The sequence below is a fragment of the Panthera uncia genome, assembly GCF_023721935.1.
Source record: "Panthera uncia isolate 11264 chromosome B3 unlocalized genomic scaffold, Puncia_PCG_1.0 HiC_scaffold_1, whole genome shotgun sequence".
Classification (NCBI taxonomy): Eukaryota; Metazoa; Chordata; class Mammalia; order Carnivora; family Felidae; genus Panthera; species Panthera uncia.
In genome coordinates this window covers 74,798,841-74,810,255 of record NW_026057582.1, presented here as the reverse complement: position 1 = coordinate 74,810,255, position 11,415 = coordinate 74,798,841, and the positions used below count along the sequence as shown (strand labels likewise).

Sequence of the window (11,415 nt, the reverse complement as noted above, 5' to 3'; positions counted from 1 at the left end):
TATGTATATATCTTTTGTGTGTTAGATGGTTTCTTCATGCCCTGTTGTAAAATATTAGAGAAGTCTACTATTTTATTCATTTCCAGGCAATGAGAAGTCAACTCAAAATTCAGGAATCATAAATTCCATCAGTATATTTGGGTTCTTAGAAGAGAAGTCCCTGTCATTTTGAACATGAAAGAGGGTCATCACAGAGAAAACTTCCCACAGCAAAGAATAAACTTTTTGCACCATTATTCTATCCTGTGTACCTGAGGTTTTCATCATTTTCATTGTTCATTTATCTATTTTCATTCCTAAAGCTAGTCATATACTATTATCAAAGAAAATATAAGACTAAAGCTCACAACAAATAATATGCTCTTTTATGGAGAGAACCCTAGTTTTGAAATTGAAAAGTTAATTTAAGTAAATAAATTTATATGAACTCAAATATTCTTTTATATTCTGAAGCAAAGTCAATAACTGGGTTCTTCCCTCTTGCACTGTTGGTGGGAATGCAAATTGGTGCAGCCACTCTGGAAAACAGTGTGGAGGTTCCTCAGAAAATTAAAAATAGACCTACCTATGACCCAGCAATAGCACTGCTAGGAATTTACCCAAGGGATACAGGAGTACTGATGCATAGGGGCACTTGTACCCCAATGTTTACAGCAGCACTCTCAACAATAGCCAAATTATGGAAAGAGCCTAAATGTCCATCAACTGATGAATGGATAAAGAAATTGTGGTTTATATACACAATGGAGTACTACATGGCAATGAGAAAGAACGAAATATGGCCCTTTGTAGCAATGTGTATGAAACTGGAGAGTGTGATGCTAAGTGAAATAAGCCATACAGAGAAAGACAGATACCATATGGTTTCACTCTTATGTGGATCCTGAGAAACTTAACAGAAACCCATGGGGGAGGGGAAGGAAAAAAAAAGAGGTTAGAGTGGGAGAGAGCCAAAGCATAAGAGACTGTTAAAAACTGAGAACAAACTGAGGGTTGATGGGGGGTGGGAGGGAGGGGAGGGTGGGTGATGGGTATTGAGGAGGGCACCTTTTGGGATGAGCACTGGGTGTTGTATGGAAACCAATTTGACAATAAATTTCATATATTGAAAAAAAAATAATAATTGGGTACTTAGTGTCAGCAATAGTAAATTGATCTCTAATAAATAAATCACTAAAAGATTATTAAAACCAATACAGCTAGGTCTCTTCCATATGCAGTAATGAAAAAAAAATGGGTTAATGGGAAAGAACTCTGAATTATAGGGCTAACAAAAGCAGCACCCTACTAAACTAATTTAACATGAGAACAAGAATTAGCAAATACAGAAAACACACAAAAAAGTGCAAAGGAAATATTAACCTTTTAAAAATCACACAGCTAGATGTCTGTTCATTCCAGTCAGCCTAGAATCCCTTTCCTCCAAGTCTGCTTTCACACTGGAGGATGTAAGTAGAGACTGGCTATAAAAAGCACTACTTGGCTGGAGACTTCCGCTGGAATGAGAGGGGGTCTCACAGTCTCACATAGTAACAAACTCTGCTATGAATTCATAAAAATTGCTGTAGGCTGTGACAAAATCTTGAGTTCTGTCACCAATACTGTTGAGTGGTTGCCACATGAAATATGACTTAAAACAGCTTGTGTAAATGAATCCTCAGTTTCCATCATGAATTCTTGGAGTAGGAAAAGATAAAGTACAAAATAATCTATTTTTCTAGTCCCAGGAAGGTGGGTTACCAAACACCATCCCACTGGGCTAGGACTGAACCATGGGAACAATATTTAATTTGGTTACTTGAAGCTACTCATATTCATATGCTAGCCACTTACTTCTTCATATTCATTAACAACATGTCTCCCAGGTCTTATTTATTTTATTATTTCTCAACAAACATTCTCCTCACAGCCAAAGCCTCTTCAGAATACTCATTCAATAAACAATTAGTGAAAATATGTTTAGCAGACCATCACTATATCTTTTTTTTTTTAATTTTGTTTTAATCTTTATTTCCTTTTGAGAGAGAGAGACAGAGACAGAGCATGAGCAGGGGAGAGGCAGAGAGAGTGGGAGACACAGAACCTGGAGCAGGTTCCAGGCTCTGAGCTGTCAGCACAGAACCTGACGTGGGGTTCAAACTCATTGCGAGATCATGACCTGAGCCGAAATCAGATGCTTAACCAACTGAGCCACCCAGGTGCCCCTACACCATCATTATATCTTAATTTCTAATGGTGATCTGCTGTAAGTTTCATGGAGGGTGTGAATAAACTTATTTTTGTCTTAATTTCTTTGTTTTTTCAGTGAATTGAGGGAAAAAAATCTGGTAGGAATTTAAGAACTCAGATGAAAAGCAGTACTATTACCACTGCAAATGCTTCCTACTTTAGGACGATGACCTTCAGAAAGATTCTAGAATATGCCACTTTCACTTCTCTTTACATAAAATATATCTGTTGACCAACTTCCTCATGGCTGTCTTTACTTCCTTATTTCGCAAGGTATAGATAATGGGATTAAGTAAAGGGAATATCACAGTATGGAACACTGACACCACTTTATCTAGGGAAAAAGAGTCAAATGGGCGAGCATAAATGTAGATGGATGGCCCAAACATAAATACCACAATGGTGATGTGGGAATAGCAGGTGGACATGGCCCGGCTGGTACTCTCATCTGAGCCTGAATGTTTCTTAAGCATGGCCAGGAGGAAGGCGTAGGACATTAAGAGAGCAATGAAACATACCACAGAGATCAGACCACTGCTAAAAATCATCACTAATTCCTCCGGGAAGGTATTGGCACAGGCAATCCGGATAACCTGCGTGATGTCACAGAAGTAACTGTCTAACTCATTGGGCCCACAGAACGGAAGTCGAACAATGAGAGCCACTTGTATTATAGAATGAATAAAGCCCCCCAACCAGGAGAGAACCACCAGGATACTGCAGAGACGTCGATTCATGATAGTAGCATAGTGGAGAGGACGGCAGATAGCAGCATAGCGGTCAAACGCCATTACTGTGAGCAGGAACATCTCTGAGGCTCCCACAAAGTGCAAGAAAAAGAGCTGTGCAATGCACCCACCAAAGGAAATTCTCTTCCTTTCCACAAAGAAGTCTATGAGCATTTTAGGGGCTGTGATGGAGGAGTACCAAATGTCAAGGAAGGCCAGATTAGCCAACAGGAAATACATGGGTGAGGTCAAATGAGGGTCAAGCCTGATTGTGCAAATAATAAGAATATTTCCTGGAAGGATGAACAAATAGAAGGATAGAAATATAACAAATAGGACTAGTTGTACCTCTCGAGTCTGGGATAGGCCAGTGAGAACAAACTCTGTCACTCTGGTGTAATTTGCAGGTTCCATTTCTTCACTTTTTAAAAATAATGTGGCTATAAAAAAAATAAAGAAATTGCAATTACTCCAAATAGCATTATTTTACTGCTTTTGAAATCATCAGATTGGCCTCTGTTATTAAGAGACTGTATTAGGATACATCTGATTGTCCCATTTGATGTCTGATAAGCCAAAATAGGGGAAAAGTAAGTGATGACCTGAAAATTAGAAACACTGAAATCATATGAAGTGTGTCACATATCAGAAACCAACCAATCTATTAATGTTATTAATTTCTATTTTTTGTGAAACTCAGCAGTGTACTAATTCTTTCCCCATGCATCTACCTTAGTAAGAAATATATGCAGCTACTTATAAGATAAGCCAAATTGTAGACTGGTAATAAGAAAAAGAGCTGTTATTTCTAGATTTTTTGTTGTTGTTAAGAAATCTAGCCAACTTGGAAACTTGCTTGTCTAATATTGGGTACACTGATCTAGCAGTATTTTCTTTTTAATCTTTCAAAAAGATCCCAGGGCTTCATGTGTAATGAATGGACATTTCTTCTTTAACCAAAGCCTATACAGCTTAATCCTTGGTAATAGGTAAGCAGCCACAATATACAACAATGCAGGGTCATAGATGAAAATTCTTTGGGCTGCGATCAGATCTCATTACTGCACTGACCATGCATTTTATCCACTGCCCCAGGAAGGTAGGAAGAAGATATAGAGATCTAAGAAATGGGTTTGCTTACTACCCAAGCTGACCCATTCTGCCATTTCAAGATGACAGTGGGAATAAGATTATTGTTAAAATTTTGCTCAAGGCCTAGTCTTGAACCTACTATTAGATAAAACAAAACCCATTGAATAAAAATAATATAATCATTCACTTTACCAAATATGCTTCCTCTTTTAGGTAATATAAACACTGCCCATCAAAGTAAGTATTTCTTATAGCCAACAACCAATATGAAAGAGTTGCTTCTGTTCTACTGATGTGCTGTTTTATAATATTGCCTCTCCTCAGGAGGTAAGCATAGAAAAACAAAGTTAAGATTCTATAAAACCAAGTGGATGAAACAGCATCCAAGCAATAAAGATTATGTATACTATTGACTGAAGTAATCCAGTGTTTCTTCCTTCAAAGCTACCCACTCAATTTGTGCATAATTTTAATGACCATAGACATGACTTTCAGAACTAATATGTTATAAAAGCAAGAAAATAATGCTAAAGAAGGGATGGTTCACTATAAGTCAACACACTGAGAAAAGACCAGTATTTGCCAGCAATCTGACACAAAAGGAAGAAAACAAAAACACTGAGAAGGTTCAGCATTGTGGGACTTTTTAGCAAAAGGATAAATATTCCCACTCATGAATAGCCCAAGGTGAGCCTTAGTGAGTTAATTAATCACGTTTAGTAAGACAGTGAAATTTAAAATTCAGTTTGGAAAATTTTTAATCAAAAGAAAGATAATGCTGCCAATTTTCAATCCTCAACTTTCTTAAAAGCATGGTTATCCAGATTGACATATTTCCTAGGAATCCAGAAAGCAATGGTTTTACTATATTTACCTGGAGAGGGTGCCTGATAGCCTCCATAAAACTTTACACACGATATTGAAAGCTCTATCCCAAAACATATAGCGTCTGTGTCACTTCTATAAATTACCCATTTGTTTATTCAACAACTATTTAGAGGATATCTACTATGTCTTAACTGCTGAGAATACAACAATGAACAAGAAGACTTGGTTTCTGACTCACTTAAACTTCCATTTTAGAAGATTGACACAAAACTAATTAGTAAACAAGCAATAAGTAAATAAATGAATGATAAATAATCAAAATAAATAATTACCACTATTGATAAGAGACAAGAGTGAAGTAAAAAGGGGATTATGATAGAAAATAAATGGTAGTGGCACATGGTGGTGATGGTGATGGCTTTTTTAGAAGAGCATCTTTGAACTAGTGACATTTCAACTAATTGAAAGCAAGAGAAAAAGCATTCTAGGAATAGGGAAGAGCAAATGCAAAGTCCTTGTGATTAGGAAGGGTTTCTAGGAGCTATAGAAGATCTGCAACTTGCTGAAGCACAAAAACAGAATAGAGATAGCCAAAGGACCAAGTATTGTGTCTTTTAAGAAGAAAATTATATTTTAATAGCTTCCAATATATTTTAGAATAAAATCTAAAGAATAACTTAACAAGATTTGTGATTTAGAAATATCACCCTTGCCTCTTTGCAAATAAATTGAAGTAGGATTAGGTGTGGGTTAAACTACAGATACAGCAACAGCTATTAAGAGAAACGAAGTGTTTTCTTTAGAAAATACTTAGGAGATCCAATTGGCAGGATTTAATGTTGAATTGTATATTGTCATTGTCCCACTACCAAAGTCAGTCAGAATTTGAGCACCATAATGGCAAACTATTAAAAAATGCATCTTTAAATCTTCTGTGTCAGAAATGAGGTTCATCCAGCACATTGAGGTTTTTAATAAAATTTGAGTGAATCTGCCATAACTATTTAGGGATGCTCTGTCCACCCCCTAAGGAAAGCTTGGGATTGTGCCAATAGAGCCGGGAGCAAGGAATCATGTCTGTGGAAATTCTGCAGGGAGCTAAGCCACCTATGGAAACTGAGGTAGGGCATTTCCTTCCTAGGCTGCCATTTAGGAAATAACTATTCCAAGCCACTGCTTACTCTTAGAGCAGCTATGTTGCTTGGTCAAGTGGATTTTAATTCATCCTGCCTACACCTATGCCTCCTAAGTTTCTTGATACAAGCCCTCTCTTCTTTTTGTTCTCTTTTAATAAAAATTGCATATATTTAAGGTGTACAACATGGCAATCTGATGTACATATTCATAGTGAAATGAGTCCTATTATCAAGTTAATTAATATAATCTCTTCACACAGTTACCTTTTTTTTTCAGTGACAAGAACACCTAAAAATTACTCTCTCAGCAAATTTTCAGTATTCAGTACAGAATTATTAATGATAGTCATCATTCTGTACATGAGATCTCTAGACTTATTCATTCATTCTGCATAACTGCAAATTTGTTTTTGAGCAACATCTCTCTATTTTCCCCCACCTCTCTGTCCCTGGTAACAACCATTCTCCTCTCACATGGCTAAAGAAATTACGATATAATAATATATATAATTCTGTCTTTAAAAAAAAAGAGATCTAACATTTACAACAACATGAATGAACTTGGAGGATGTTATGCTAAGTGAAATAAGCCAGACAAAGAAATACTGCATGAGCTTACTTATATGTGGATTCTAAAAAAGACTGCTCCTCTTTTAACAACATCTAGCGAATTCCCATTCTGTGCTTAATCTGTAGGGATATAGTATCTAGAGGATGACTATGGGAGATACCTAGAAGTACAGATGCTCTCCCTACAGGTGAATGAACTGTGAACTCTCCTCAAGGGAAAAAATGCTTTGGGGAAAATTAAGAATCTGTGCAGAACTTCTTACCAACAATGCAGTGGACATCCATGTATCTAGCCAAGCTCTCAGTAATCACATGAAGAATAGATATCTTGCCAATAGATATCTTGAGGAATTAGGGATGCTATCACATAGATCCTGAAATAGTAAAAGATGAAACAACTCAAGAGATATGCAGTTACCTTCATACAAGAGGCATTTTTAAAACATTAGCTATCATCTATGACCACTGTCAATTCTCTTTCCTTAGATGAAGATGTGAATGAAGAAGCCAGTGTCTTCCAGAGTAAAAGTCACTCATCCTAGCTCCTCCCAAAAACCAAAAACTCACAACCATAAGAACTGCTTTCAGACTCTGCTTCAATAACATCATGTAGAAGGAGTAAGCTGAAACTGAGAGGCTGGGAAAATGGAAGAAAAGGAAATGTTGTATTGATGAAGGGGAAAAAAGGCTGTAAAAGAAAGAGGAAGTTATTAGTCAGGCATTTCTTCTGATGATGAAAACAGCCCATCTTTATGGGTCACGTTGCTACCAGTGAGTATTCATTTAAATGAAAAAGTAAAATAGTTTTATAAAATAAATAAAAATGTTCATAAATAGGTTCAAGTGATGATTTATTGAAAATTCTTCCCCAGAGAAGAAAAGTACTTTAGCCTTCCAAACCCACTGATCATGGGACAATGGTGAAGACTATGTAGGAGAGCTTTAGCCTTACTAAGCTAGGGGACCTTGAAAAATGGGGACTAAGGTCAAGTGAGAAAGGGAGGCTATACGCAAGCACGGCAGGAAGGTACTAAATTTTTAGAAAATAGAGACATGTGGACTTGAATTTTAAAGAGTACTCTACCTCAGTAAGATCCATGTTAAAGCAAATCATTAAGAAAAAAAGATATTTTTAGAATAGTAGGATAAGGAATCAAAAACAAAGTCATTATTTGAAATCTTTTGTTTTGTCTTTATAACTCATATATTACACATACAGACATATGTATTACATATTCCTTTAATTTCTCCAAAATATTTATAAAGAGGTGAATTTTACACAGTGTAGGATATTTATATGATGCATACTCCAATTTAAAGGGCATCTATAAAGAGCTCTGAACAAGAATTAAGAAACTTGGATTCCCATGACAGCTTAGCCACCAAAATCTGTGTGACCTTAAAAAGGTCATTCAACTTCCCTCTACAGCAGCTTCTTCCTAGCAACATGAGGGATTTCAACTAGAATTTTAATGACTAACCTACTGTATAATTCTCTATTCTATGAAGATAAAATTAAGAACAATATGGGTGACGACGTGGAGGGATAGTGATTTAATCACCATTGTAGATATACACAGCACATAAAATACATAACTTAAATTCATTTTCCCTATTCCTAAGACATCGAGCTTACCTATCTTATTATGTAAGATAGGGAGGAGGTAAAAGCATCTGCACCACATACAGGGGTATGTGGAGACCAGGCATCTTGAGTCTCACAAATAAACCAACAGCAGAGAATACTACAATGTAGTAATTATCTAGATTTCCTAGATATTTTGTTGCCCACAATAAACTAGGCAAGAAGAAAGCATTAGGATCTGAGAAGGGCTTATTTCAGTATGAGAGGATCATTTGCTGCTTGTGCATTTCTCTTAAAATAGATATGCAGTGTAAGTGCCTTGGTTCTAATTGCAGCTGACCAGTTACTAACTATGTGATCTTGAACAACTCACTCACTTCTCTTCCTTAATGTGTCCATAAGTGCAATGGAGATAGTAATAGTACCAACTTCATAGTTTTTATTGTAGGGATTAATGAGCTAATGCATGTAAAGTTCAGAAAAATATAGTTCATACTTACTTAAATTACTATTATTAATGTCATTATTATGATAATGATGATGTTTATATTCCCTTTGCAAAGAATCAAGCTCAATAGAAAAACTATTCTTCTTATACATAATTTCTAAAATATTGCCCTTTAATGTCTATTTGTATTTCTCTATCCCCAACTACTCTCCTTGGATCCAGAAGACTAAATTTGAGAAATAGCTTAGAGAAGAGGTCAAGAACATCTGACTTCTAAACACTACTATCTTCTCCTGTTTTCCCTAGACTCTAATCCTATGTGACTGTTGATAAATCACTATTATTAAGTCCTCTGACTAGTCTCAGAGGCCCTTTTCTATAATGACTGAAATCTGTATGAATGATTTCTAACAAACACCAGAGAAATTTGGGCTTGCATAGTAATGCTCTATTCACATCTATTCACATCAGTTTATATTTTGGCCAAAATGCAACTGAAACTCTAAGCCCCTTGAGGACATGAAGCATGTCTCATTTATATATCTGGCTAGTGCCTAAGATAGCTTCTGCCCCACTACAGTCACTAAGATGTGTTTATTGAATGAATGAATGAATGAATGAATGAATGAATGAATTTATAAGTGAATAAACTAGTTGATGACTTTATAGGAAAAAATGTCAAATACTTCTAAATCTAAATGTTTTATTAATCCATTTGGTGTTTTCTGACTCTGATTCATGATTCTTGATTTTATTTCCTGGAATCCTCTTTTTTAAGATACCTATTCTACCCATATTAATTTCAAATGAAGGTCTGCTTTTAAGGGTTTTTTTCTATTTTCACTTACAGAGTTGTCATGACTACCAACTCCAGTCCCTTCAAAATGAAACATATCAGGCCCTATCTCCCCCATATTCACAGAAATCATCCTGAAGAACTATCATAAGTGAGGTTTTTCCTAACTTCATTTCAGGAGTGACAGGATTCAAAATTTTGGAAGGTTCTTTTAATGGTTTGGTACTTACTGAAGACCCACAAGACAGAAAAACTTTCTCTGATTGAGACTGTTTAAGAATGTCTCATCCTGCAAGTATGAGATGACGAAGTCATCTTCTAAACGTCCAGTTCAGAGTTGGGTTTAAAAATACCTGTGGACATGAAACAAAAGAAGAAATAGTTTGTCCACCATGGTTAAGGTCGGCTCTATATGATCTCCATGTTTCCCTAACACCTTTCCTTACTAGAAGCTTCTGCTTACCACTATTCTTTGAGTATTTTACATAATCATTCTTATTATTATATCTACCTCATAGTTTCAAAAAATAGAGTGGTTTATGTAAATATTCTAACACCATTATTCCACCTACCAGTTGCTAGTGACAGTCCTGATGTAGTCAAGGACTATAGAGGGGGTAGAGGTGCCTCTTCCCCCATCCACAACAGAAAGCTTTGTTTCTGTATTTTGGTATATATCAGTTCCTTCCCTGATGTAACAATGAGCTAACTAGCATCATGGATTTTGACTAAGAAAATCAATTCTCTGGAGGCCAGGGCCAGCCAGTTAGGAATCAAAACACTGAGGGAATAATTTAAAAGTTGATGTGTTCTTCATCCAAGAAACATAGAATCACAATATCTGAATTTTCCAGAACAAGTAAGGAAAACGGCTCACTCCTCTAAGTTATAACTACAAAATGTTATGATGTGGGATATGCTCTCTAAACTATGATGTGTAGTTCCAATTCACTTAGAGATGTTGGATCCTTAGGAAAATGGAGATCTATCAAAATCTAATACTGCCTGAATTACTTGAACAGTTTGGTGATGTTTGCAATAAAGATCTTAAGTAATAACTCCTTAAAATCTCTAACTTTTATTCAATGTCTTCTTCATGTGCTTAGCTACTATATGTCAGACATGGTAGTAGGCACCAGGCTTATAATGATGAGCAAGAGAGGAACTGTCCCTATTTCCCTAAATCAACCTATAAATTATTGTCCACCTATGAATACACAAACACTTGCCTATACCTCTCACCTAGAAATGTTCTCTGAAAACTTTAGGTAGGTAAGGTAGATGATAGATAGATGGATGGATGGACAGATATATAGATAGATGATAGATAGATGATGATTATGATAGAAAGAGAAAGAAAGAAAGAAAGAAAGAAAGAAAGAAAGAAAGAGAAAGAAAAAGAAAGAAAAGAAAAGAAAAGAAAAGAAAAGAAAAGAAAAGAAAAGAAAAAGAAAGAAAGAAAGAGAAAGAAAGAAAAAGAATTTTAGGTTCTATCTCAATTTTATTCTATCAGCTTGATCTCCATCTCTTATCTTTCAGATATTTTTCCTCCTAAAATTATCTTTATATTAAACTCTCTGTTTGTAAAGTAAGGATGACTGAGTTACCTTTAGTAAAGTTGCAGGATACAAAGTTAATATGAAGAAAGTGGTTTCATTTATGTACACTAATAACAAATACCAGAAAGAGAAGTTTAAAAATTATCCCACTTACAACCATGCCAAAAAGAATAAAATATCTAGAAATAAACTTAACCAGAGCTGTTAAACAACTATACTCTGAAAATTATAAAACACTGGTCAAAGAAATTGAAGACAACACAAACAAATGGAAAGATATTCTACACTCATGGATTGGAAGAATTGATGTTAAAATGGCCTTACTATCCAAAGAAATCTACAGATTCAATGCAATCCCTATCAAAATACCAACAGGATTTTTTCACAGAACTAGCAAAAATAATCCTAAAATGTGTATGGAAGCAAAAAAGACCATGAATAGCT

General features: G+C 35.5%; 1 protein-coding gene across 4 annotated transcripts in view; it reads right to left on the bottom strand.

Annotated features, from left to right (window-relative positions):
- Positions 1 to 1,218: 1,218 nt before the first annotated feature.
- LOC125909756 (olfactory receptor 4M1) overlaps positions 1,219 to 11,415 on the bottom strand; it is a 118,631-nt gene continuing 108,434 nt past the window's right edge. For 2 of the 4 annotated variants that reach the window (XM_049613217.1, XM_049613218.1), the window contains 3 exons: positions 9,643 to 9,765; positions 6,847 to 6,957; positions 1,219 to 3,397 (listed from right to left, as the gene is read on the bottom strand). In XM_049613217.1, coding sequence (XP_049469174.1) covers positions 2,430 to 3,397; positions 6,847 to 6,868 — 990 coding nt within the window. In that variant the 5' untranslated portion in view covers positions 6,869 to 6,957; positions 9,643 to 9,765 and the 3' untranslated portion in view covers positions 1,219 to 2,429. The remainder of the gene's footprint in view (positions 3,398 to 6,846; positions 6,958 to 9,642; positions 9,766 to 11,415) is intronic. The other 2 variants (XM_049613219.1, XM_049613220.1) reach the window with 2 other exon arrangements.